The 26953-nt window shown below is 54.5% G+C and overlaps 1 protein-coding gene across 1 annotated transcript; it reads left to right on the forward strand.

Annotated features, from left to right (window-relative positions):
• The first annotated feature begins 4636 nt into the window (after window positions 1-4636).
• On the forward strand, window positions 4637-26726 carry PDIA4 (protein disulfide isomerase family A member 4). The gene is made up of 10 exons (XM_059396187.1): window positions 4637-4950; window positions 11274-11454; window positions 12575-12780; window positions 15164-15302; window positions 17662-17867; window positions 17988-18146; window positions 20526-20677; window positions 23877-24033; window positions 24689-24922; window positions 25455-26726. The coding sequence occupies exons 1-10, from the start codon at window positions 4863-4865 to the stop codon at window positions 25868-25870; spliced, it is 1938 nt and encodes a 645-aa protein (XP_059252170.1). The 5' UTR covers window positions 4637-4862; the 3' UTR covers window positions 25871-26726.
• Window positions 26727-26953: the final 227 nt, after the last annotated feature.

Below are 26953 nucleotides of genomic sequence, written 5' to 3' on the forward strand. Positions count from 1 at the left end.
TTCTGCAGTTTTATTTTTTAAAAAGATTTATTTTAGGGGTGCCTGGGTGGCTCAGTGGGTTAAGCCGCTGCCTTCGGCTCAGGTCATGATCTCAGGGTCCTGGGATTGAGTCCCGCATCGGGCTCTCTGCTCAGCGGGGAGCCTGCTTCCTCCTCTCTCTCTCTCTGCCTGCCTCTCTGCCTACTTGTGATCTCTCTCTGTCAAATATATAAATAAAATCTTTAAAAAAAAATAAAAAATAAAAATAAAAAGATTTATTTTATTTTATTTTACTTATGAGAGAGAGAGAGAGAGAAAGCAGGGCGGGGCCAGAGGAAGAGAGAGAATCTCAAGCAGACTCTGAGCTGAGTACAGAGCCCATGGCAGGGTTCAATCCCATGTTCCTGAGATTGAGACCTGAGCTGAAGTCAAGAGTCAGCTGCTTACCCCACAGGGCCACCAGGTGCCCCTACTTTTGTGGAAAAAAAAAAAAAAAGCCACAATAGATCATTCTGTATTAAAATACCAAGGAGCATCAAGCTTGTGAAATTAACTTTCTCATTTACCAGTGGCCAAAGACTTCTCTCATTGGAAATGACTGTAAACTCAGATGGGGTTTCTTTATTGGGTATCGGTAGCTAATCAGCTCAAGCGCACTACTCACCAGAGTAGTGAGAATAAAGTGATGGGTCAGATCCCCAAATGGGCAGATTCACTGCGTCAAGCCTATGACTATAGAGTTATTTCTTCAACAGAATTCTTTAGAGATTATGTAAAAATACCATCTTCAGAGTATATATTAGCTTTGGCCATGAGATGGCAAGACTGAAAAATCTGTTCTTTTCACAGGGAACCTTGCTTTTCTCCCTTCAGGAGAGATGGCCAGGGATTGCCTGACTCAAAGGAATCTGTTACTGACTGTGGATGGGCACCTCCCCCCACCATTTCAGTCTTTAGGAGGTGATTAGGTAATGAGGGAGGGGAGCCCTCAGGAACAGGATTAGTGTCCATATAAAAGAGACCCCAGAGAGCGCCCTGGCCCCTTCCAACATGACACTCAAGGACACAGTGAGAAGATGGCATCTATGAACCCGGAAGTGGTCCTCCCAGACCTGGAATCTGCCGGAGTGTTGGCCTTGGCCTTGCAGCCTCTGTACTGTGGGAAATAAGCTTCCAGTGTTCATAAGCCACCCAGTCTGTGGACTCCTGTGAGAGCGGCCCAGAGGGACCAAGAAAGGGCCCCATTCACATTGTATCTCTGTGGCATGAGAGGTTTCTCCATGACGTCTTGACAAATGTGCAAGAAGAGTAGATGATAAGGCCTACTCATTTATGAAATGTCAGAGGGGCACCTGGGGGGCGCAGTTGGTTAAGCAGCTGACTCTCCTTTTGGATGGGGTCATGATCTCAAAGCCTGATGATGAAGTTCTTGAACCTAGGTGAGGTTCGGTGGGGTGAGGTTCGGAGCCGAGGGTTAAGAAAGAATTCTTAAGACGTCTTTGGTGCAAAAAGGTGGTTTATTAGAGCACGGGGACAGGACCCGTGGGCAGACGGAGATGCTGCTGCGCTGGGCATGTGAGGAGTGGCTGGTTATATACACAGGAGTTGGGTAGGTGAGGACAAAGGGGTGTTTAGAAGGGCTATTGGGGTAAAGAAGACTGTCAGGATTTTTTTTTTTTTAAGATTTTATTTATTTATTTGACAGACAGAGATCACAAGTAGGCAGAGAGGCAGGCAGAGAGAGAGGAAGGGAAGAAGGCTCCCTGCCGAGCAGAGAGCCCAACTTGGGGCTCGATCCCAGGACCCTGGGATCATGACCTGAGCCGAAGGCAGAGGCTTTAGCCCACTGAGCCACCCCAGGATATTTTTTTTTAAGTTTTTTTTTTTTTTTTTAACGATTTTATTTATTTGACAGAGAGAGAGAAATCACAAGTAGGCAGAGAGGCAGGCAGAGAGAGAGGAGGAAGCAGGCTCCCCGCGGAGCAGAGAGCCCGACTTGGGGCTTGATCCCAGGACCCTGGGATCATGACCTGAGCCAAAGGCAGAGGCTTTAACCACTGAGACACCCAGGCGCCCCAAGACTGTCAGGATATTGAAGACCTGGTTACTATCAAGCCAAGGCCACTTTCCCTCTAATGAGGCACTAACATAAAGACAATAGGGGGTCTCCTGGTGGAATGTCACATTCCTGCTATCAAGCGTCCTTGTTAGTGAGATTTAGGTTTGGAAGAAACTTAACTTTATTTACTTTTCCTTCTACCTCAGCCTCCTTCAGTTTTTATGGAGGAGAGGGTGACATTAGGGCTTAAGGAATTGAGTTATGTGCCTTTGGAAATTGGGCTATTGATAAGGTAACTTCTTTGTTGTAAATCTCAAGGACATTTGTAAACCAAGGGAGACTCCTGCCTTGCAGAACTGTGATCTCTGCAAGTTAACTATTTGTTTTTCTTTTAGGGCAGTCAGGGGTGCCTGAGGAATGTCACATATATTACCAAGGGGAGTGGGTGGAGAGGGGGTGCAAGGTGCCAGCTTTTGCTTTGTCCTCAGCCAGCCTCCTGCTCCCTCATCACTGAGATCAAGCTCTGCGTGGGGCTCTGAGCTCAGGACAGAGACTGCTTGTTCCTCTCCCTTCCCCTCTGCCCCTCCCCCATGCTCTCCCTCTCTCCAATAAACAAACAAATAAATAAATAGAATCTTTAATAAATTAAAAAAAATAAATAAAATGTCAGAGATCACAGAGGGGCTGTTAAAACCAGGAATGCTGGAGTCCGAAGGTTCATATCCTACATTACTTGTCATATGTTCTGACAGTCAATAGCAGTGCGACCTGGGACTAGATGAGCAGGCTGTTCAAGTCTCAGTTCAATCTCTGTAAGATGAGGATAAAGCAATGCTCAGGCCGTAGGATTATTGTAGGATTTAAGGGGGGAGGGCAGGTGGGGGTGGGGAGGAGGGCATGCACGCAGAAATGCTCAGCAGAATTGCCTCAGCAGAATTGTCAGGTAGTGCTCAGAGATCACTAATTTCCCAAGTTTATAAATTTCATAAGGGAAGTGACAGTAATTATCGTCACTGGACCTCACTTGATGCCTACCCCACAGTTAGCATTCCACAAACCCTTGTCTTAGTGTGCTTCTCCCCATACTTTTGTAAGTCACGAAATTATGTGGCCTTGACACTATAATGAATAGTCAGCTCATTTACTGCACCCATCCAGGAAAGGGGTTCAAATGCTTCAACTCTAGCTTTGCCAATGGCCCAAAGTCTTCCCCTCCTGGAAAATTATCATATCCTCATATTGGTTTTTTCCCCCTCTTAGTGACTAGTTAGGTCAGCTGGGGATAAGGTAATGCATCTCATCTCTGAGTAAGCTTTACCTTTAAAAGGACGATTTTAAAAAATTTTCTTTAAATTGTTTTTTCTTATGGATCGACTACATTTTGAAAAATACAGCTGAAACAAGTTAACACCGGATGTTAACTATACTGAAATTTAAAAACAGATGAATATAAAATGATATTGAACTGTGTGATATTCTACATTCCTAGCATTCAAATAAGTCACTTAGTGTAAACTTTGGTGGTGTTAGTTGCAGAATGTCTTTCTGCCCTACAAATTGAGGAGAGAACCATCAGGTTCATAGGAATTCATTAAAAAGATTTATTAAATTAAAAATGTTCTCATTGCTGAAGCCTGTGAGTAGCCAGCTTTCTTCCTTCCTGGCCCAGTCCGTATACACAGAAAAATACTCCTGGACTAGAGATTTTTCCTCCTACTTGTCTTCAACTCTTCAGGCATGTTAACCCCCTCGTGTGGAAGAAGTCTCAAACACTAATACACACCACAGGTTTACCATACAAAAATTATTTTAACCTACTTTTCTTCTTTTACGTTGTAAAGAGGGAAAAGCTGGACTGTATTTAGATATACGTAGGCCACTAGATTGCCCCTCTGGTCTTGCACTTTGGGGGAACATCACTAGAGGAACAAACAATGTAAGACAAGGTTTGGACAAGCAACTGATGGTCTGTTCCTGGATGAAGCCATGGAGAGCAGCTTCCAGAACTCTGGTCTGGATTCATCTTACCGCGTACTCATCCCAGCCCCCAAGGCCAACAGGTGTTTTAACCCAGGAAAAAAATACAAACTTTTATTTGCTCAAAAGCACACAAAAAACCTAGGAAGCCCACGAACGCAAAACAGACTGAAGAGCCACGTTCTCTTTTCCCATGAGTATAACCTGCTCAGGCCCTTCTGCCGCTTCGACCTCAAGCCTCCCCAGGCCCCGCTAGTGGCGAGAACATCCTTCTGCCCACAGCTCCGGTAAGGACACGTGTTCTTCCAGCCAGGCTCGGCGGCGCGACCCGGAGCTCCGTCCCGCCCCGCCTTCCCAGGTGCCGCCCCGCCCCCCCGCGCCGCCGGCCAATCGCGCCCCAATGCGCAGCCCCGCCCCGCCCCTCCGGCCCATGCCCGCCGCCTTTGTTCTCCTTCACTCCTTCTCTCAGCCTGTGCGCTCCCGGCAAACCGAGTGGCAGCCGCTGATTGGTGGCCGCGGCGCAGCCAATCAGAAGGGGGCACCTCACGTTAGGGCTCGGAGCTTTAAACGCGCGAGCCGCGGGGCGCGCGGAGGAGGCCGGGGAGGAGGGCCGGGACGGAGGGCGGCGCCGCCGGGCCCCGACGCGCAGCGAGGCGCACGCGACCCGCGCCCCCAGTGCGGCTGGGATTGGCCCGCCGGCGGCTTCCCCGCCCCCAGCCGGTCGCTGGCCAGGACTTCCTGGGGGGTTTCTTGCCTGCCCTCCGGTTTCGCTCCAGAGGCGAGGGCCCGAGGTCCGGGAGCGCCCGGGGGCTGTCGGCGCAGGGAGGCCGCGCTGCGCACCGCCGCGATGAGGCTCCGGAAGGCGTGTCTGCTGGTGCTGCTCCTGGCGCTGGCGCAGCTGCTGGTCGCCGCGAGCGCCGGGGGGCCGGATGAAGGTGAGCGGCCGGCGGCGGGCCGGGCCTCGTGGGCCCCAGGGGCCCGCGCGTGGGGACCGGGGTGGCCGCGACCGAGGGCCGGTGGGTTTCATGCGGAGCCCTTCCGAAGCTGGCGCCTGGCGCCAACTTGCCGGAGTTGAAGGGCAGTGGCGGCGAGCTCGGGAGAGGAGGGCGGCGGCGGCCTCCTCGGAAGCCCCTGCCGCCGAGGCTTAGGACGCGGAGAGGGTGCCAAGTGCCTTTTTTGCGACTGGCTCCTTCGCCCCGACTGCGCTCAGATTGTACTTGGGTTCAGGTTGACTGCTCGCTTCGGGCCGGGGGAGCTCGGGAGCTGGTTAAAATTTCCAGGCGAGCACGCCCAGGGAGCGTGCAGGAAGAGGGGGCCACTGTTTTCAAAACAGACAGGTCTTAGAGAAAGGGCGAGAAGGCCCGGTAGGAGCTCTCCATGGCAGCCTCGGGCAGCAAGCGTCTTTTAAAAAACGTGGTTTGCAGATTTGGAAATAAATAACTCACGGGGGTGTGTTTGAGGAAGAAAGGGACGACGGCTTGGTTTGCGTTTCTTAGAAGCCAAAGGTTCCATTCCCCTCTGCGATCATTTTATTCAACACCTACTATGTGCCAGGGATCTGACCTCCCGTAAAGCTCCGGCTCTAGTAGGAACATTAGACTGCTACTAGTCCTGGTTCCCGCATTTTTCTTGGAAACCAGCTAGCTGAAAACAAATGGCATAAGAGACCTTCGATAACCAGAACATACCAGTCGAGAAAAGAATGCTGTTCCTAGAGAACAGGCATCAACTTTCTTCCTCTCTGGCCTTTCTCCTGATGATGGATCCTCCCAGCCAGTTTGGGCCAATATAAATAAACCTCCTTTTCGTCTGTAGGGGAGGTGTGAACTTTATACCCTTTCAGACAGATTGAGTAACTTCTGTGTGGGCCACTGATTCAAGTTTAAACCCAAATAGAAAGGGAAGTAAGAATCAGCACTTGGTGATAAAGACACCTGCCGAGAGGAAGTAGACCGCGGCTTTCATGTGAGTTTTGGGACCTTTATCCAAATCACTTGATGCTTTTTAAAATACAGAGTCCCAGGGGTGCCTGGGTGGCTCAATCATCTGCCTTGACCTCAGGTCATGACCCCAGGATCCTCTCTGCTCAGAGGGGAGCCTGCTTCTCCCTCTTCCTCTGCCCACTGCTCTGCCTACTTGTGCGAACTCTTTGCGTCAAATAAAATCCTAAAATAAATAAATAAAGAGTCCCAAAATATGCCAAAGCAGATTGCAGTGGTGAGCCCTGAAATCTGCATTTTAAGCACGTTATTCATTGATTCACATGCAAGTTAAACTTTGGCAGGGGCACCTTAAAGTTTGAGGAGCAGTGAGGATGGAGGGTCATTCTTGGAGTATAGCTAAAAAGCGTAATAGTTTTGTCTTGATTTTTTTTTTTTTTTTTTTTTTTTTTTTTTAAGATTTTATTTATTTATTTGACAGAGAGAGATCACAAGTAGGCAGAGAGGCAGGCAGAGAGAGAGAGAGAGGAGGAAGCAGGCTCCCTGCTGAGCAGAGAGCCCGATGCGGGACTCGATCCCAGGACCCTGAGATCATGACCCGAGCCGAAGGCAGCGGCTTAACCCACTGAGCCACCCAGGCGCCCCAGTTTTGTCTTGATTTTGATCTAGTGATTCTGTTCTGAGGGGTTTCTTAAGAGGCCCGAGACTGGCAAACTTGAGGTACATGTCAAGGGTTATTAGGACCAGCAGGTTTATTGTTTGGGAGACAGGTCGATAATGCTGGGAAGGCCCTGGGGAGCAGGTTCCTCTGGAGTTGTCATGGTCGTGGCAGGTCTTCCAGGGCAGTGTCCTCTGGGGTGAGAGGGGTAGGGTGGAGAGGTCTAGTCCCTACCTGGACCCTTTCCAGGTGAGGGCATCCCTGGTCCTTCACTTTCTGAAGTAACTTGTCCTGCAGATTAATTTTGGGGCCACATTTCTCTCCCACTGCAGATGTTCTAAGTCTTTAGGTTTTTTGTTTTGCGTCTCTTATGTTTCAGATTCAAACAGCGCAGTGGTGTCACAAAAGACAACACCCCCCCACCCCAAGAATATGTTTACTAGATTGAACTCTGGTAGTGCAAGCCTTAGGTCGTGGGTCTTTTTGTGTCTTAGATGAGAAATCAGCTGTGCTTTTCACATCTTTCCAGCTAAAATAGCAAAGGAAAAACACTTTGATGCTGGTTGTTGGCTGTTTTTATTTGGGATAGGTTTAGATTTAAGAGTTAAGTGGAAATCCACGTGTGTGTGTTGCTGGAGAAGTGTTCAGCTCCTCTCTTCATTCCTGAGAAGTAATTATCCAGTGATTCCACCTAAAGCTTTGGGCATGTTAGGAAACGATCTGAGGCGACAACAGACAGCACCTGAGTGGTCAGGACCCTCCACTAAGTAGCTTGGTGACCCTTGGGGAGGTGACTCACCCTGTCTGTGCCTCAGTTTCCTCATTTGTAAAGTGCATGTCATGTTTCCCTGAAGGGGTGAGAGACTGTGTTTGAGGGCTCAGCGTGGTGCCTGGCACGTAACCCAGGCCAGCTGTAGTGATCCGTCTGATAACAGATTTCTCTTTCTCCATGTTTAATATCAACTAAAGTGTTGACTTAATGGTAGAGTTTATCCAGCTCTTGGAGGTGCCAGTGGGGACTGAAGAATGAGCAGCGGAGGGAGCAGAGCGAGGACATGGCGGAGGGAGCTGCCTACGACCAGGCTGGGCAGGGCTCCGGTGCTGCCATCAGGGGTCCTGTTGAGAGTGGACAGGATTGCAGGGGTCTGGGGCCACCACTTCGGAATGGCCTTTCCAGGTGGGCTGAGCACTGTGGAGGTGGTGTGGGAGGCTTCATCGGCCTCATACTGAGGAGAATGGCACCCACCCAGAAGATGCTAGAAGGCTGTAGATAAATTTTCTTAGAAGGTCCAGCCCTAAAAGTAAAGCCCAGTGAAAAAAATGGTTTCCCTGTTAGGATGTGGGATGTTTTCCTTGTGGAGATGTGGGATTTCTAAGAGGTAGGAATAGAGAGCCAGCGCCCTTTCAGGTGGCGGAGGGTCCAGTCCTGGGGTTATGTGCAGGCTCAGAAGGACTGGGAAGGTAGCGGCTTGTCCTGGCGCGTCTGAGAGCCTTTGATTAGGTGGGCAAGGTTCTGTCGTTTTGTTTATTATCCTTTAAAAAGGAAAAAGTTCCTTGGTTCCCCCCCCCCCACCCCGGCACCAGGACCAAGAAATTAGTTCATTCTTAGGAGTTCTGTCCCCTGGTAGTTCAGGGACACCCAGTGTTATCGCGAGAGCTCTGTCACTTGTGGTGCTCACAGACCACAGCAGGCTGAGCGTAGGAAAGAAGGCATCTTTGCTTGTCCTTTTTTTTTGTAAAATTCACCTGTCCCTGTGCTTTGAGCGGATCGTCAGGTCCGCTGCTTCAAGTGCGGATTAAGTTCCCGCGATCGTTCTTTCCTTCCGCGCTGTCTTCCCATGCGCCTGCAAGTTCATCTGGTTCCAGCATTGGCTGGAGCAGTCAGGCAGTGAGAGTGCATCTGTGTGGCCCTTGAGCCCTGGCCAGCCGCCCTCAGCAGGCCGTCCGGTCTGAGGGAAGCCTCCAGATCGGAGGCCATGTGTGCAGTGCCCTCTAGGCCCCTGACCTGCAGTGTCCCTGCATCAAGTCCTCGGATTTGCAGCTGTCACAAGGTCATTCTGGGTAGGACTTTCAAGTGATGGGTGGTCAGAATGGCCTCTTGGAAAGCCAGTGTGACTGCTGTCGCACAGGCCACCACAGGAAAGCTCAGTACTCAGTTCTTGCCTTGCGGGGTGGCTGTAGGCAGTATTTCCAGAAGCACCTGGAAGCCCTAGCCAGCCAGTGTTAAACGCAGGTTCCCAAGAGCCCTGTGTGCTCAAATTCTCCAAGATCTGGGTGTGGAGTGTTGGCTGCCCGTCACCAGGTGAAGGGGACTTGGTTTAGGCCCTCAGCCTCAGAGGGGGAGATGGGGCTCGAGCCCCCCTCATCTTCCCCTAGGTCCTGCCCTCCTGCTTTTCCAGGAGGCCCGATGACAGTGCTGTGGGCCGGGGCCTCTGCAGGCCGGTCCTCTCTACAGTTGTGCTGTGGAGGAGGGAGGCAGGGGCGAGCGGGTGTCGGAGAGCCGTGGCCCTGGGAAGCAGGGAGTCGGCTTGGTTTGTACTTCTCAAACGGGTGGCTTTTCTTTTGGGATTTCAGAGGCCTTGCTTCCTCCCCCCACAAAGGAGGAGAATTTTACCTTAAGCTGGAGAGAGAAACGTGGAAGTCAGGGAGAGTGTTAAGCGGGGAGTGTCAAGGAGCGTGGTTGAGCGAAGTGTGGCCCCTGGTGGGTTTTTGGTTTTTTTTTGTAATTATTTTGCAGCTTGGTAGATTTTCACAAAAAGGGACAAAGCTGCCACGCCACCCAGACCAGTTCCCTGGCTTGTCCCAGTAGCTGTGGAGCCAGCCGTGGGTTGGTTAGGGGCAGGGCGAAGGTGGGGCGGGTCCCTGAGGCTCCCGGATCCTGAGGCTGACTTCATCCTCTGCCCCCAGCACAGAACCAGCAGACTCGCTTTATCTCCCGGGAAGCTTCTCGGGAAAGAGTAACTGGCCCCTTGACACTGTCCGGCTGCGGCTGCACTTGGCTGCTGTGGCCACAGTGGGAGAAGCTGGGTGGCAGGAACCGCCGTCCCACGGTTGCTTGTGTCCGAAGTTGGACGAAAGATTCCCTGAAAGCCAGTAGTGAGATGAACTCAGATTCTGGTGCTTGGGGAAGAGAGCTTTGTTTCCAGGCAAGGCATCCTGCCGAGGTCCGATTTGTTGTGTGACTGTTTTTTGTTGTTGTTGTTGTTGTTTGTTTTTAAGGACTTTATTTACTTATTTGACAGAGACAGTGATAGAAGAAAGACAGGCAGGGGAGAGGCAGACAGAGAAGCAGGGAGCGGAATGGAGGGCTGGATCCCATGACCCTGGGATCATGACCTGAGCCAAAGGTGGATACTTCACGACTGAGCCACTCAGGCACCCCTATTGTGTATTTTTTTTTTTTTTTAAAGATTTTATTTATTTATTTGTCAGAGAGAGAGCAAGAGCGAGCACAGGCAGACAGAGTGGAAGGCAGAGTCAGAGAGGGAGAAGCAGACTCCCTGCGGAGCAAGGAGCCCAGATGTGGGACTCGATCCCAGGACGCTGGGATCATGACCTGAGCCGAAGGCAGCTGCTTAACCAACTGAGCCACCCAGGCGTCCCTGTGTATTTTTTTTTTTTTTAAGATTTTATTTATTTATTTGACAGAGAGATCACAAGTAGGCAGAGAGGCAGGCAGAGAGAGAGGGAGAAGCAGGCTCCCCACTGAGCAGGGAGCCAAAGGCAGAGGCTTAACCAACCGAACCACCTAGGCTTCCCCCTATTGTATATTTTTGATGCACGTTGACCCTGTAAATCTGTAAAAAAACATCTTTGTGGGATAACTCCTGCCCTGGGGATTACTCTGGGGTGACTCCCTAAGTCAGTAAAATTCCCTGCCCGCTTCTCTGCCCACTCCAGTCTCTGTGAAGGACTGGAGCCTGCGGGGCTGTGTGTGTACAGATAAGGTAGAATGCCACCCCCTTTCAGAAATGGAAGTAGCAGTCCATCCTCCAGAAGGAAACGTCAAGTGCGAGTCCCTATTTCCTGTGGGTGTTGTTTTGGGGGCCGGGCAGCCATTTGCTCACGGGGGACTGAATGCGGCCTGGCCTGTGGAAAGCGTGGTGTGTGAGCAAGAGGAAGGTGTCGGGGAAAGTTAGCCTCGTCCTGGAGCACAAACAGGGTAACCTGCAAAGCAACTGTGCCCTAGAGCACAGAGCCCCGGGATGTGGATAAAGGAGCCTTGCTCTAGGGGAGCAGCAGCGGAGTGGTGCTGGGGAAGGGATCAGACCCCAGCACGGGCACGAGGGGCCGACGGTTGGGATTCTCCCAGCCTGGACAGGAGGCATGTGGGGCCAGGCTGCAGGGCCACGTGCACAGAGGCGCCTCGCCAGCCCTCAAGTCCCGCTGGGGCATTGAGACTAACTTCTAGACCGGTGCTTTGCAAACGTTTTTGTAACCAGGACCTCTCTTTAAGTGAGCTCCTAAGTGGCTACCCAGTATGCAAACTTCAGAGCAGAATTTCTGGGGTGGGGGAGGCCTGATGTCCCCACCCCGGCTCGTGGTGGCCCTCAGGGGCCACTCGGGACTCACGACACATTTGGAGGGTTTGGGGTTCTAGGAAAGTTTTTAAGGAGGAGAGTCACCAATTTACTAACGAGTCTGGGTGTTTTCCGCTCAGATTCTTCTAATAAGGAGGACGCCATTGAGGACGAAGAGGAGGAGGAGGAGGACGACGAGGAAGAGGAGGACGATGACTTGGAAGTCAAGGAAGAAAATGGGGTCCTGGTCCTGAATGACGTGAACTTCGATAACTTTGTGGCTGACAAAGACACGGTGCTGCTGGAGTTCTACGCTCCGTGGTAAAGACCCTCGTCCTCATCCCACCAGCCTGGACGAGGGGGTCCCTCTGTGTTCCCATGAGTTCGCCTCACAGTCCTCCAGACCCGTGGGGGGGCGGTGTGGGAGCAGGAACGCCAGGAGCCCAGCCTCTGGTGAGCCCGCGGGGTGAAGCAGGAACGTGTCCCCTGGTGGTTGCGGCAGGGGCGTGGGCCTGTGATGACATGGAGACCAGTGTGGGTGACAGACCCGTCCCTGGCTGCAGGTTCTGCCCTGACCCGTCTCCAGGCCACCCCGCCTCCCTCTCCTGCCAGGCGGGGCCTGCGGGAAGGCGCAGTGTGGGTTGTGGGAAGGCACAGCGTCCCCGGTGGGCAGCGGCCACCCCGCTCGTGCTGTCCTTCATCCTGTGTGCCCTTCCTTGTCCCCTCCGCGGCTGCTCTTGATCTCAGAATCCCTCCTTGTCTGTCCTCTTTCCCCTGCCCTCCTTGGTTCACTTTTGAGACGGGATAGTTAAGACACACTTAGTTTTTGGTCTAGTGCCTGATGCTCAGGCATGAGGCGTTTTGTGTAAAATACAAGCAGCTCCGTGAGGCTAGTGTTTCGTAGATCAGTAGATCGCAGATCAGTACTTCTCAAACTCTTTGGTCTTGTGAGTTCAAACAGTTCACGTGGGTCCTGGCTGTCCGTCGTCACCACAGTAGACATTAAAACAGAAATTTCCGTATGAATCCATTTCTGACCCTTCCACGGTAACATCAGTGTGCCGCCCCGTGGCCAGCCGGGCAGCCTCTGCGAAACTCCACTGTATGCTCTGAGAGGGGGAGTGAGGAAGACCAGGAAGATCTTTTGTAAAGCAGTTTTTACCTCACAGACCCCATGGGAGGGGTTCCCTGGACAAACTTTGAGAAGCTTACGGAAGAAAGCGTGGGGGTTTGGAGGTGTTGGAGGCACGAGCCCAGGCCAGAGCTGGAGTTCCGCCGCCACCTGCCCGACTCCAGCCGCGTTGGCCTCCTCCTTGTGTTCCCTGCATGGCGCCTCTTAACTGCAGTCATTCTGGTCCTGGCAGCCCCGTCCCTCTGTACGTTGCTGCGTGTTAAGTCTCCGTGGGTACAGTTAACCACCACCTTCCCTAAATCTTCTCAGGTGTGGACATTGCAAGCAGTTTGCTCCGGAGTATGAGAAAATCGCCAGTGCCTTGAAGGAGCACGACCCTCCCATTCCTGTGGCCAAGATCGATGCGACCTCAGAGTCGGCGCTGGCCGGCAGGTTTGGGGTGAGCGGCTACCCCACCATCAAGATCCTTAAGAAGGGCCAGGCTGTGGACTACGAGGGCTCCAGGACTCAGGAAGGTGAGCAGAGCCTGTGCTCCTGGAGGAGGCGGGGCTGGGACTGTCCCCCCACTGGAAGGTTGGGGGTGGGTTGGATGATAGAGACAAGGACAAGGTGAGTGGGCCGGGCGTGGCCCCAGGAGCACCAGCTTCTAGGAGTGCTCCCTGCCGGAATGTTCCAGGTAACTGAGATCAGAATAAAGTTGTTTTAGGATAGGAGGGGTGTCTTCTCATTTCAGACCATGAAACAAATGTGGAGCCTGTGTGTTATATGACACACGAGGCCACAGTTCTTGGCGGTGCCCTAGAGCAGTGCTTCTCCGTGTTGACCTTGGTCACGGTCACTTCGTGGGGTCCTGAAGCCGTGTGCTAAGCATCCCAGGTCCCTAAGTTTCAGGTCAGGCTCGATGATTTGTATTTTGTACAGGCTCCCAGAGCTTACCTGGAGCTGTGGGCCTAGGGCGCCGTGTTGAGAACCACTGATGTGGGGAGCCAGGCGGTTCTCCAAAACCAGGCCTGATGGATCCCTGCCTGACTTAGACTAGGCACAAAATACTTTTTTTTTAAATGAACAAACAAAATTGTGGTATCTTTACCATATATCTTAATCACTAGAAAAAACCCATCAGTTTCCATTCCCATTGTGGCATAGTGGACATAGCATGTCCTAGACATCTGAGGAATGGGGGTCACTTGGATCTGATCTCAGAGTTGGCGGAGGGCCTCTCCTGTGACCCCCTAAGGATTCTACCTGGCGCAGATGCACAAGGAAAGGTCATAGTTGTTAACACTTGCTTCCACCTTGTTTGTCTATCTGCTGATTAGATCATACGTTTACGGGGTTCACAACTCAAAGAGGTAGATAAGAGGGGTGCCTGGGTTGCTCAGTTGGTTAAGCATTTGTCTTCAGCTTAGGTTGTGATGCCAGGGTCCTGGGATCAAGCCCTGCCTTTGGCACCTTGGTCAGCAGCGAGCCTGCTTCTCCCTCTCCCACTCCCCCTGCTGTGTTCTTTTCTCTCACTGTGTTTCTGTTTGTCAAATAAATAAAATCTTAAAAAAAACCCAAAGAAGTAGATAGGAGTCTTTATAACCTGACTCTGGCTGTCCAGCTCCCTTCCGGGAAGGCAGTTCATGTACTAGGTGTCTCCTGTGTCCTTCAGAGATACTCTGGACACATGAGAGCAAACGTATGTATATGTATATCATTTGTCACAATTGTTAACATCCCCCCCCCCTCCGCCAAGATTTTATTTATTTATTTGACAGAGACACAGCAAGAGAGGGAACACAAGCAGGGGGAGTGGGAGAGGGAGAAGCAGGCTCGCTGCTGACCAAGGTGCCCAATGCGGGGCTCGATTCCAGGACCCGACCCTGGCATCATGACCCGAGCTGAAGGCCCAAAGCTTCACGGCTGAGCCACCCAGGCGTCCCAGTTGTTAGCATATCTTAATCGCCATTTGTACCTTCCTGTTTCACTTAACGAATAGTGTCTTTGCTGTATCAGCATGTAAAGGAACGTAATCTAAGAGCGGGTCGAAAGCCACGTCCTTATTGTTTGCAAGTGGACAGGTGCGAGCGTTTGGAGGTCCGAGTCGGACCACCAGAGTGGTGGTGGCTTGGAATCTCGAGAGCAGTGTTTGCCCAAGGGGGCTCCCTGGGCCGCTGGGTACATGGGCCTCCCTGACGGAGATGGGCTCAGGGCTGTGGGCCAGAGGGGCAAGGGGGTCACGACGCGGGGTCGCTGCTCTGCACATGTCCGTCTGGATCTCCGATCTAGCTTCTTGGTGACTGCGCAGAACAGAAAAGAAGAAAAAAGAAAAATGTAAAGTTTGCCATCGCTGTTCCAAAGAACCACTTGGCAGGTGCCTTGTGAGTGTGTGTTCTGTGTCCCACTCCTGTCAGTGGGTCCATCTCCGGGTTGAGGCCGCCACCTTTCCCGTGATGCTGATGCAGCCTGAGCAGCAGGGGAGGTGCTGTCCCTCTTCGTTCTTGATTCTTGTCACCTGTCGTGACATGTGACGTGCTGGTACTGCACTGCTTGACTAAACGCAAGGGTCTTTGTACCTGAGGGGGGGACGCCCTTGAGACCTCAGGTACGCGTGGTCTGATATAGGGGAGGAGCCCGCGGTTTGCCCCACGTCTGGCAGGAGCAGGGTCCCTCTTGTCACCTGGGTCTTGGGCTGTCAGAGAAGTTGCCGGGCAGCTGAAGAAGGACAAGGAGGAGTTGGACCCCCTGAGCTGTGGCCTCAGACTGCGGAGTGCACTGGCCAGAGATGCGGCTGGCTTTCAGGGACTCGAACTTTCGTTTCCTGTTCTCCATGGCCCCCGCTTCTCTGTCCGCTCCTTGCTGCCTACTCCTGTGAGAAGAGTCTGCCCGGGCTCAGGCTTGTTCGGTTTCTTTCAGAAATTGTTGCCAAGGTCAAAGAGGTCTCCCAGCCCAACTGGACGCCTCCTCCGGAAGTCACACTGGTGCTGACCAAAGAGAACTTCGATGAAGTGGTGGACGGGGCAGACATCATTCTGGTGGAGTTCTACGCCCCATGGTAAGACTCCGCCCTGTGCTGCCCAGACATTGAGGGGCCCCGTCCTGCATCCTGAATGCCCCTGGCCACAAGGTGGGGGTGTCAGAGGCCCCTGTGCGGGAGGCAGAGCCAAGCACGGGGGCTGCCCAGTCCCCACCAGGCACAGGCTGATGGGGCGGAGAGTTCCAGAGACGAGTGGGGTTTTCCCAGAGGATGGGCCGAGGTGGACATGGGCCTGTGGCGCAGAGGAGAGTGAAACCCGCGCCAGGGGGCACCAGGTGGCCCGGGTTCCCCCGTGGCTGGAGGACCCAGCTTTGCCCCAGGCCTGCTGAGTCCCATGTTTGTCATCACATACCTGTGCTGAGAACGCGCGAGAGCCCTCGGACAGCGGTGGCTCTGTGGCCGCCTGAGGGGACACGTGTGTGGGGTGAATGGAAGTGCTGCTCATGGAAGTTCATGAGCTGTGACGAGGACAGAGCAGAGCTGCCACCACAGTGGGCAGGGCGGTGGTAACTGGTGGCCTCAGGTGACCTCCTCCGGTGGTCCGGAGGAGGACCACCAGTGGTTCTGTCCCTGCTTGTGGCAGAGACGTTCCAGAGTGAATCTTGGAAGATGACCCTCAGCCTTGCTTCATGCTTTAGACGTGTCCCCTTCTCGTATTTGGGACTCCGGGTTCCCCCAGCTGTCCTGCCTTCTGTCACCTCCACTCACCTTGTGGCCTCCTGCCTCTCTCGCCCCCAAATCCTCCATTACAGCCGGGCCCCTTTTGGAGAGAAACAGCAGAGCCAGGCTGCGGGGGCCTGACGAGCTCTGTTTGGGGGCAGCAGCCCTAGAACACGGTTTCGATGGAAGCCCGTGCCTGTCAGTAAACAGGAAGGCCCAGCTCTGCAGAGGAATCAGGCCAGTCCCTTAGAGCTTAGCAGGGACGTGGCCTACGTGTCTCCACCACGTGCAAGAAACAGCTAGTTCTGGCCCCAGACAGTAGGTGATGACATCTGATCGGGCAGAGGAGCGCAGAGACGATTAGGGGAAACATGCAGGGGCAGGAATCAGGTGGGGCAGGGGACCTGGACATGGGAGAGAAGATGCCAGAAAGGCAGCTGGGGAGCTGGGGAGAGCGGCTGATCGAGGTGGCAGTTTGGGGAGCCGAGGCGCCGTGGCTCCCGTGCTTCATGAGAAGAGGGAGGTGTGGGCCGCTGGAGGAGAGAGCAAGGCAGGCCGCCCTCCAGGGGGATGGGAGTGTAGCGGCCAGCGCTCTGGGACGGCTGTCGACCTCCTTTGGGGACTTCAACCCAGGTCAGCCAGCGCTTCTGATTCTTGTGCAGGCTTCCTGCTTGTCAGGGTGCGTGGCGTAGACCAGAGTCCGGAATTTGACCAGGGCACGAGCAACAGTGACCCAAGGCTCGGGGCCTCCCTGGGGCAAGGCACTGTCCTTGGTCACTGTAGGGCATGCGTGCACGGAGGGGACAGGTGGGCAGCGGCGGGAGGAGCGCCTGCTGCGTGTGGAGAGCAGGGGGGCCGTCAGGTGGTGAAGGTGTTGGAGGATGTCTCATGGCCCATGACGGTCCTAAATCGGAGTTGCCCGGAGCCGGGGTCAGTGAGTACTTGTTCGCATCGCTTCCTCAGGACGTGCTTAGACAGCAAAGACACGTGTTGCTGCCGCTACAGAGAACAGTTACCCTCTCCATGCAGACGGTTTTACATACCGCAGGGCGCAGCCGCGAGGTGCCCCAAGGACCTTCAGCATGGTCCGCAGGGCCCGGGGTTTGCCAGGCCCTCGCCCACGTGGGAGCGGCCCGATTGCGCCAGGCACACAGGCTCTGTTAACTTGTCTCCGTTCCCAGTTCCCGTGGCTCAGGCCCACCTCCGCCTGCCCTGGTCGGTGGGTGTTCTCCTATCCTGGCCACGTGCTGTCGTTACACTCTCCTCACCCACCCTTGGCGGGCTCAGGTCTACCTCCTCCTGGTCTTTCCTGTCCCAGATCAGTGTCACATCCTGTACAAAGCCACCCCGGACTCGGTGTCTTCGTCTGTCCCAGCTCTCCAACTGAGGGGATCTCCCTTCTAGGGCCCTTGTCTCGTAGCCTTTTCCATAGGTCGCCCCTGTGCCCCAGTCCCACTCGTGCCTGTGTCACACGCCTATGTTATGCGTGTGTGTGTATGTGTGGTGTGCATCCTCTCGCCGTGGGAGTACCAGTGCTGGTGATGTCATGCCGGCCTCCAGAGGGGCCTGGCTCCCCGCCCCTACCTGGGAGATCTTCGGAGGCTGCTGCATCGACCCGAGTTGCTCGGGAACGCGGGCCGGGTTTCGGTGCCTCCCTCAGAAGAGAGGCTGTGTCCACACTGGAACAGTTTCCTCACGGACTCACTGCTTCTCGTAGGTGTGGACACTGCAAGAAGCTGGCCCCCGAGTACGAGAAGGCCGCCAAGGAGCTGAGCAAGCGCTCCCCCCCAATCCCGCTGGCCAAGGTCGATGCCACTGCGGAGACAGACCTGGCCAAGAGGTTCGAGGTCTCTGGCTATCCCACCCTGAAAATCTTCCGCAAGGGAAAGCCTTTTGATTACAACGGCCCACGGGAAAAATACGGTAGGCCGCCTCCTAGTCCTACCTCGGTGGGGCGGTGCGGGGGAGCTTGCCTAGGAAGGTGGAGGGCAGGGAGAGCTGTGGAGCCCCGAGCCCCTCCTCAGGCAAGTGCTTTGCCCCCAGGTATCGTCGACTACATGATCGAGCAGTCCGGGCCACCCTCCAAGGAGATCATGTCCCTGAAGCAGGTCCAGGAGTTCCTGAAGGATGGGGATGACGTCATCATCATTGGGGTCTTTAAAGCGGAGAGTGACCCAGCCTACCAGCAGTACCAGGATGCTGGTGAGGAGTGGCCCTGGGGGCTGGACGTACCCAGGCTGTGGCCGGTTGCTGGGGAGCCTGCCGATTCTGTGGAAAACTCCTGGGGCGTCAGCTTAGAGGACAGCCTGAGGAAGAATTGAGTAGCATTTGTGGGAGCAGGCTTTCCTTTCTGGGATTGGAGTTAGAGTGGAGGTTAGTTCCCCGTTGCCTTGATTACACGTGGGGGATAGGATCTCGTCCTGAGCACACGGCTGTGCCGGCGTCCTCCTGACCTCTGAGGGGAGGGCGGGGTGTGTCAGAGTCCTCCGAGTTCATCTCCCTCCTTGTCTTTCCAGGAGCCCCTTCCCAGCCCCTCTGCAAGGGGTAGGGTCTCGACCAGAAAACAAGGGGTATTTTTTTGTAGTTGTTGTTTTAAGATTTTATTTTTCAACAAGAGAGACAGCGAGAGAGAGAACACAAGCAGGGGGAGTGGGAGAGGGAGAAGCAAGCTTCCCACTGAACAGGGAGCCCGATGTGGGGCTTGATCCCAGGACCCTGGGATCTTTTTTTTAAATTTTTTTTTTTTAATTTTTATTTATTTATTTTACAGAGATCACAAGTAGTCAGAGAGGCAGGCAGAGCGAGAGAGGGGGGAAGCAGGCTCCCTGCTGAGCAGAGAGCCCGATGTAGGGCTCGATCCCAAGACCCTGAGATCATGACCTGAGCCGAAGGCAGAGGCTTAACCACTGAGCCACCCAGGTGTCCCAGGACCCTGGGATCTTTACCTGAGCTGAAGGTTAGATGCTTAATGACTGAGCCACCCAGGTGCCCCAAAGCATGGGTTTCTGAATCGGGCTTGGGTTCAAGTCTTGCCTCTGCCAGTTACTAGCCTATGAGCTCAGGTGGGGACTTGATCTTTTATCTACTTTGGCAATCTCCTCTACTTTAAGAGGTTGAGATTGAGCAGGTGAAGCGCCTAGTAGGGCTAGCGTCCGGGGAGTGCTGGTCCTGAGAGGTGGCGGTATGGTGGACAGCTGTCACAGGCATGTCCTGTAGGGGCAGGTGGCACTCGCCCATCCCGAAATCTGTAATCTGCTTCTGCCTAGTAGCAGGTGTCTTTGCTGTCCCGGGTGGCCCTGGGAAAGAGGTTTTCTTTCGGGAAGGCTGAGGATCCTCTCTGTCCTTGTCAAGTTCCTCCTGAGTGCCCTCCACCTCCGCCCCCCTGCATACCACAGCCAGCTCCATTTTTTGCTTCAGAGGAGTCTTGTAACTGCCCTGATGGCCACCTAGTGCTTGTTTCAGTGCCTTGCGGTAACCACTGTGTGCAGGTCAAGTGCAGGTTCACGCGGTAAGACAGCAGTCGAGGGGATTTCCATTTCCACGTCTGGTGCCGGAGCGCAGGTGCCTCGTCCGTCTTTATGGATGCGGTGGCCTTAGCATCTCCTTGGATGTGGTCCGCAAGAATCTTGCTGCAGGAGAGCCCAGCCTCCCCCGGGGCTGCGAGGGGGACCCCGTGTTTCTGCAGAGGAGGGACTGCGGCGCGGGGAGGGGAGTCCTCACAGGCCTGCAGTCCTGTGACGAGGGGGTCTCGAATTGTGACTGGAGCCTCCGTCTGGCGCTTTTGACCGCAGCCTCCCACCTCCCCCGGAACACGTGGAGTTTCCTGTAACCAGTTGGGAGGCCCGCCCTTCAGTGCAGGGGACACCTCTGACACCTTACCTGGTGTTCGGATCACAGGACTCTCCAGCAGAGCGGAGACTGTGGGGCGAGCCTGGGGATGTCCGGCAGGGGTGGGTGGCTGGCCGGGGTCTAGTAGGCTGACAGGAGCGCGGCTTGTGCACCGGGTCACATGCTGTCCGGCTGCTTTTACCCCCCAGTGCGAAGCTGAGTGGTGGGGATGCTGTGGCCCGCAGAGCCGGAGATCTTATCTGGCTTTTCCAGAAAGTTTGCCAACCCCGTTCTCGAGTGTCCTCGGACAGTGGGGTTTCATCTTGAGAGTTGTACAGGATTTAAATTCAGGTGTATTTAGCAAAAGAACTGCAGCCCACAAGTTAGGCCAGCCACCTCTCCTCTCACCAGAGGAGAGGCCGGTTGGGAACACCCACCATGTGGCTCGTGGTGCTCACCTGTTCTCACGGGCCATCTGTGGCTTCATGTGCTTCTTAGCACTGGAAACAGTGGTCCTGACAGATTAGCTCTGAGTTGTTCCGTGAACATTTGGTTTGCTTATTATTTTGGTTTTTTAAAAACACAATTTGTGAGATAGAGGCTCTAAGGTGTTCTACCTACCCCAGCTCCGGGTGTCATCCTTGAGGGATTCACGGGGCTAATTCCGGTCTTTGCAGGGCATCGGCTGGGAGTTTAGTCTAGGTCGGTAATGCAGCTTAATAAACTGTATTTATCGTTCTGTTAATTTCTCAGCGAATAACCTGCGAGAAGATTACAAATTCCACCACACTTTCAGCACTGAAATAGCAAAGTTCCTGAAAGTCTCCTCGGGGAAGTTGGTCATAATGCAGCCTGAGAAATTCCAGTCCAAGTACGAGCCCCGGAGCCACGTGATGGACATCCTGGTGAGTGGGGGTGAGGAGGGGGGCGTGCATGTGTTGGCTCGGGGACACAGCAGCCCCAGGCTGCTTTGTTTGTTTGTTTGTTTTTAAATTGTAGTCAGTTAACACATAGCGTAGTATCAGTTCCTGCTGATTCAGGTGGGTTCAGGCTGCTGCTTTTTTTTTTTTTTTTTTTTTTTTTTAATTTTAAAGGTTTTATTTATTTATTTATTTGAGAGAGAGAGAGAGAGAGAGATCACAAGTAGGCAGAGAGGCAGGTGGTGGCGGGGAAGCAGACTCCCCGCTGAGCAGAGAGCTGGAGATTCAGGGCTTGATCTGAGGATCCTGAGATCATGACCTGAGCGTAAGGCAGAGGTTTAACCCACTGAGCCACCCAGGCGCCCCAGGGTTCTGGCTTCTGATGGGCATGAGGCTGCTGGTTGAGCCGTGGCCAGGGGATCTGGGGATCTGAAGCCCAGAGAATTTGCTCTTTGCTTCACACAAGTAGAGTCTGGAGTGCCTTTCCCTGGGCCCTTGCGGTGCGGTCAGGGTGTGTTTCCTGGAGGCTCCGAGCAGGAGCAGCCAGCAGGCGGTCAGTGACCTGGGAGGCCAGAGCGGCTCCCTCCCCTCTCCCCTGCCCCCCTGCCCCCCTGCGGGCCAGCGCCAGCCTCCTCAGGTGCCCAGCCCCTGTGGCTCTGGCCTGCGTGTCTGCCGTCCTCCCTGGCAGGACATGCTCCCGGGTCTGAGCCAGGGCTCCTTAGCCAGGCGGCTCAGGTGCTGAGCTGCAGAGTGAGGCAGGCCTCTCTTCCCGGGATGTGGAGAGTGGCGCATGGGTTCGGCCTCCTTTTTTCTCCTCCAGGCCTGTCCAGCCTTCATCTTCCGAGGGACGGACTCACTTTGAGACGGGTGGAGGGAGTTTTTGGCCCAGGCCGTGCCTCAATGCAGCTCCATGTCCTCAGTGCTGCACGGGGGCCCAGCGCTGCCGTGAGCAGATTTTCAGATTTGGAGGAAACCAAGGCTCTCAAAGCCAGAGCTTTCCTTTGATAGAGATCCTGGGATGCAGAGCCGTGAGCCGTCTCCCCTGTTCCCATAGCCAGTCAGGAGCAGTGGAGGGGAGGGGCTGGGCTCTGACCCCCCCCCCCCCCCCCCCCCCCCGCTGCCGATTGGGCAGAGGGCTCTCATGGGACCTGGAGGAGGTGGCGGGAAGGTGGGGTGAGCCCTGCGTGTGCCACAGGGAGCCACCACCCCTTCTGATCCATTTTTGTGAACTGGAACCCTTGGGGCGTTGCAGAGGCTGCCCTGGATCTTTCTGACTCCGGTGGGTCCGCAGCCCCATCGCCCCTTCTCAGAGTTTCATGCGCGTCTGGTCGTCTGCCGCCGCTCAGGCTCGGGGCCCCTCTGCCTTGGATGTCCGGCGGCTGCCCTGTCTCCTGTCCTGTCCAGCTCCTCTCCTTTCATCCATGGGTGCTGAGCCGGGTGCAGAGATGGGCGCCCCAGACCCCAGCGGTCAGCACCATTCTGGGTGGTGTGTGCGTTCCCAGGAAAGGGGTCTGTAGCTTTCAGTAGGTTCTTGAAGAGGTCATTGACCCCAGAAGGGTTAAGGACTGCTCGGCCTAGTCTGTTACACATATCACTGCCTTTTTACTCTTTACTTTAAATGGATTGGTGTTACTTACGTACCACCCTTCTTGCAAAATTTATTTAATGTTGCTTTGTCAGCATTATACCACAGAGTAAACTGCAGTTTTTTTAAAAAAGTGGACATGGAGGGGTGCCTGGCTGGCTCAGTTGGAGGTGCGTGTGACTCTTGATCTCGGGTCCTGAGTTCAAGCCCTACACTGGCATAGAGATACTTAAAAATAAACTATTAAAAAAAAGTGGATTTGGAATTCAGAGCAGAAGGAAGACCGAGGCAGGGCACGTAGGAGGAAGTTGGGGGGCGCTGCGGTGAGAAGCAGGTCTTCGCGGCTGTGAGGCTGGCTCTGCCCGAGTTCAAGGTCGGGCTTGTGGCTGGTTGAATGCTTGGTGGCAGAGCGGGTTTGCCCTGGGCTCACTCTGCTTTACCCTTGACTTCACCTTCAGAGGGCACTCAGTCTGGAGGCTGGCCTGACTAAAGATACCCCACAGCCCTGCCGTCTTCTTCGCCTGCTTTTCCAGCACTTTCTCTCCACCTTCCTTATACTCCGGTCCACATCCTCTGTGCTTTGTTCCCTGCGTGATTCCTGCTGTTTCCTCCCCTTAGGCACCTTCCCCCTCCCACCTGGCAAGTTATGCAGTCCTGTCCCATCCTGGGGGGCCTTGTGCCCTGGGTGGAGAGTACGTGTTCACCAGCCACTTCGAGCTCTGCTGCTCCTCCTGACCATGCTTCCGTTTCTTCCCGTGTAACATGAGATGGTAGTACCCACCCTTGGGCACTTTGAGGCTGGGGTCTGGAGGATCTGGCTTAGTATCTGCCTCAGCATGAGCTGAGGGCCCTGCACAGCCTTGGGGGCAGTCACCAGCTCCATGTCCCCAGGCCACTGTGCCCAGCTGGTCACGGGTGCTGCATACATGTCCTTGTCGGGTTCGTCTCTGGAAAACACCTGGAGAGCCTTAGAAGCCAAGCTTAAGAGCCAAGGATGGCCGCCTGGTGCTAGACGGCTGAGCCCTGCAGGCCGGGCCTCCGGGCCTCCGGGCCTCCTGCCAGCAGGGCTGCCCCTGGTGGAGCAGCCTCCAGGCCCTGCAGCCCTGTCTGGCTCCCCGTTCTTACCCAGCACCCAGCTGGGCTGTGTAACGGGTGGTCGTGGTGTGGCCTCCACAGTAGAACCACGAGCCCAGCGTGGCTGCCCTCCAGCAGGGTGCACCTGGCCTCCCTCCCTTTACCGCAGGTGCCGTGTTGGCCTCGTCTGTGAAATGGCCCTGGGGGGCTGCTGGGAGGATCGGCTCCGGGGAGATGGATCCTTCCGCTCAGCTCAGCCCCGGGAACTGCTGCCCTCGGGAAGCCCGCCTTCCCCCAGCGGTTTCCCATACCTACAGGCCCAGGGAGAAGGGCACGTGGTGTCCGCAGTGGCCTGAGAAGCTCACTTAGGGGTCACTGGAGGAAAGGGGCCCCAAGGGACCTTCAGACAGCTCCTCCCCCACCCTGGCCCTTGAGAGCAGATAGCCTCCTGCTCAGCCGTGGCAGCAGAAGGTGGGGTGACAGGAACGCCAATTCTGCTTCTCATCTGTCCCCGCTTTTTTGCAGAGCTCCACGGAGGGGTCAGCCATCAAGGACCACGTGCTGAAGCACACCTTGCCGCTGGTGGGGCACCGCAAGACCTCCAACGACGCCAAGCGGTACACGCGGCGCCCCCTGGTGGTCGTGTACTACAGCGTGGACTTCAGCTTCGATTACAGAGCTGGTGAGGCCCCCACGCGGACTCCCCCCCCCCCCATCCTGCCTGCGGGGCTCTTGCATTTAAGAATCCTGCCCCCAGGCCCTTGCAGGTTGGTGGCTAGGGTGGAGTTTTAATTGATGGCTTCAAGATAGTTTTACTTCTGTGGTGCCACTAGCCCTTTTCTAGCCTGTGGGGAACGTGGTGCAGAGTCCAGAACCCTCTGAGAGAGGAGGCCACCAAAGCCCGAGGCTTTTCAGAGGCTGCACAGATGGGACTAGGCCAGTCACTAACCCTCAGGCAGGTGGGGGCTTATGTCATTGGGCTTTTGACATGGGTCCACCTGCTTACAAAGGGAGCTCTTCAGAAATGCTTCTCCTCTCTCCAAGTTAGGCACGAGCCTGGTCAGAGAGTCTGAACCCCAGGCTTCTTTTTTTTTAAGGTTTTATGTATTTATTTGACAGAGATCACAAGTAGGCAGAGAGGCAGGCGGTGGGGTGGGGGGAGGAAGCAGACTCCCCACTGAGCAGAGAGCCCGATGCGGGGCTTGATCCCAGGACCCTGAGACCATGACGTGAGCTGAAGACAGGCTTACCCCACCGAGCCAGCCGGACGCCCCTGAACCGCAGACTCTTCACCTTGATCTCTGTCGCTCAGCTCACAGTGCTCGCTCCCATTTTAGCCACCCAGTTTTGGCGGAACAAAGTCTTGGAGGTGGCCAAGGACTTCCCCGAGTACACTTTTGCCGTGGCCGATGAGGACGACTTCGCCACGGAGGTGAAGGACCTGGGGCTCAGTGAGAGCGGGGAGGACGTCAATGCCGCCATCCTGGACGAGGGCGGCCGGAAGTTCGCCATGGAGCCTGACGACTTTGACTCTGACACCCTCCGGGAGTTTGTCAGAGCGTTCAAAAAAGGTGAGCCTTATTTTAAAAAATATTTTAAAGCAAAACAGTCTTTTGGACCTAGAAATGAGTTTTGTATACATGGAACACTTGTTTTGAGGCATTAGAATATCTTTATTGATCTGGTTGAGCCCAGTGGCCCAGTGTCCTGGTGTGGGCCGAGTCGTGGGCAGACCTTGTCCTACCATCTGCCATGTTCTCTGTGCTTCTGCCCGCAGAGGCTTCCCAGCCCTGACCGCCAGCTCTCCTGGCAGCCCCTTTGTGCCGGGTGGCACCTCTCCTGGGACAGCCTCACTGGACGGGACCTGGTGGCCCCTCAGGCCTGGGTGGGACCATCAGCATCCCCTCTGGCCTCTGCAGGGACTGGGAAGGTAGAAGGGGTGAAGAGACTAGAGAAATCAGGGGGTCAGTGTGAGGTGGCAAGGCTCTACCTGGCGCTGTCCCCCTGCATGTCAGGCCTGGCCTCGTTGCCTGGTCCTATCCGAGCTGCCAAGCCTAGGGCCTTCTCGGCACTCACCGTTCCCCTGCTTGCTTTCCTCGGCAGGAAAACTGAAGCCGGTGGTCAAATCCCAGCCGGTGCCCAAGAACAACAAGGGGCCTGTCAAAGTTGTGGTGGGGAAGACCTTCGACTCCATTGTGATGGACCCCAAGAAGGACGTCCTCATCGAATTCTATGCGCCCTGGTGCGGGCACTGCAAGCAGCTGGAGCCCGAGTACACCGCCCTCGGCAAGAAGTACAAGAACCACAAAAACCTGGTCATCGCCAAGATGGACGCCACTGCCAATGACATCACCAACGACCGCTACAAAGTTGAGGGGTTCCCTACCATCTACTTCGCCCCCAGTGGGGACAAAAAGAACCCAATTAAATTTGAGGACGGAAACAGAGATCTGGAACATTTGAGCAAGTTTGTAGAAGAACATGCCACAAAACTGAGCAGGACCAGAGAAGACCTTTGAAGGCCTTGAGTTGGGGTCTGGTGGGCCGGAGGGACCAGACACTGGAGCCCCCAGCGGCTGGTGGCCGGAGCCCCCAGCGAGCCATGCAGCTGGTGGCTTAACACAAGGGCAGGATCTCTTTGGTTTTTAATTTTTTTTTTTTTTTTTTTATACTCTGGGGTTTCACCTCATGCTCTGAATACTGAATAGGTAAGAATGACTCCATAGATTAGCCCAGATTTTTACAGAGGATACATCTATTTTTACCATTATTTGGGGTGTAATTGCTTTTTTTTAATCTTCCGTTTTCTTTAATATATTTCTTCAAAGCAGATAAGTTGAATCTCTTCTGTGTGAATGTTTTTTTTTCTTTAATTTAAAATTTAAGAAAACATTTGCCAAATCACATTGATTTTTTTTTTTTTTTTTTTTTTGCATTTTATTTTACGGTTATCTGAGGAATTACCCGCTGGAGAAGATTTGACTGTCCGTGTGCTTTAGTTTTCATTTCTTACTGTACGGCACAAGGAACTGTCACCAAGCACCCTGCCAAGGATGACATTCCAGCCCGACCTCTGGGCCGCCACCCGGTCCTGAGAGAGTGGCACCTCTGTGCAGGACAGGGCGTCGCCGTGCCTTCTGCTTTCAAGCCAATGACCACGGGGTGAGGAGGGGTTCCCAGGTCCCCAGGCCCCGGGAGCCTGATTGCAAGGCTCAGCCTCTGGGTGAGAGACCCCCAACCTGGGATAGGCAGCCCCACCTCTTTGGAAGCCGGACAGCCTGAGGAGAGGTGACCTAGGGCACAGGTGGTATGTTAGGGTGATGGAAGAGAGAGGGTAGGCTCTCGTGACGGAATAAAACAATTACTGAAAATTGAGCTTCGTAACTGTGTTAGAGAACATCTCTATCCTGGAGCCTTGGCTGAGTTGAGGACCTGGGCTTGGTGGGGAGGGCTGGCTGTCCTGCGGGTGTACGTTGCTTCCAACACCTGACCATCCAGCCTTTGGGGTGTCTTCCTGACCAGGGTGGAGGGCATCAGGGGTCTGCATTCCAGTGGGATGTGACAGGGACCAAGGCTGCGGAGACTGCTCCGAACACTTTTGG

Source organism: Mustela nigripes, chromosome 4, assembly GCF_022355385.1.
Source record: "Mustela nigripes isolate SB6536 chromosome 4, MUSNIG.SB6536, whole genome shotgun sequence".
Taxonomy (NCBI): domain Eukaryota; kingdom Metazoa; phylum Chordata; class Mammalia; order Carnivora; family Mustelidae; genus Mustela; species Mustela nigripes.

Bases quoted from the DNA above. Each gene is read 5' to 3' on its own strand.
- PDIA4 (XM_059396187.1), top strand. From the start codon at position 4,863: ATGAGGCTCCGGAAGGCGTGTCTGCTGGTGCTGCTCCTGGCGCTGGCG. The intron at 12,781-15,163 runs GTGAGCAGAGCC...GGTTTCTTTCAG, and splicing joins GGGCTCCAGGACTCAGGAAG to AAATTGTTGCCAAGGTCAAA. The intron at 18,147-20,525 runs GTGAGGAGTGGC...TTAATTTCTCAG, and splicing joins CCAGCAGTACCAGGATGCTG to CGAATAACCTGCGAGAAGAT.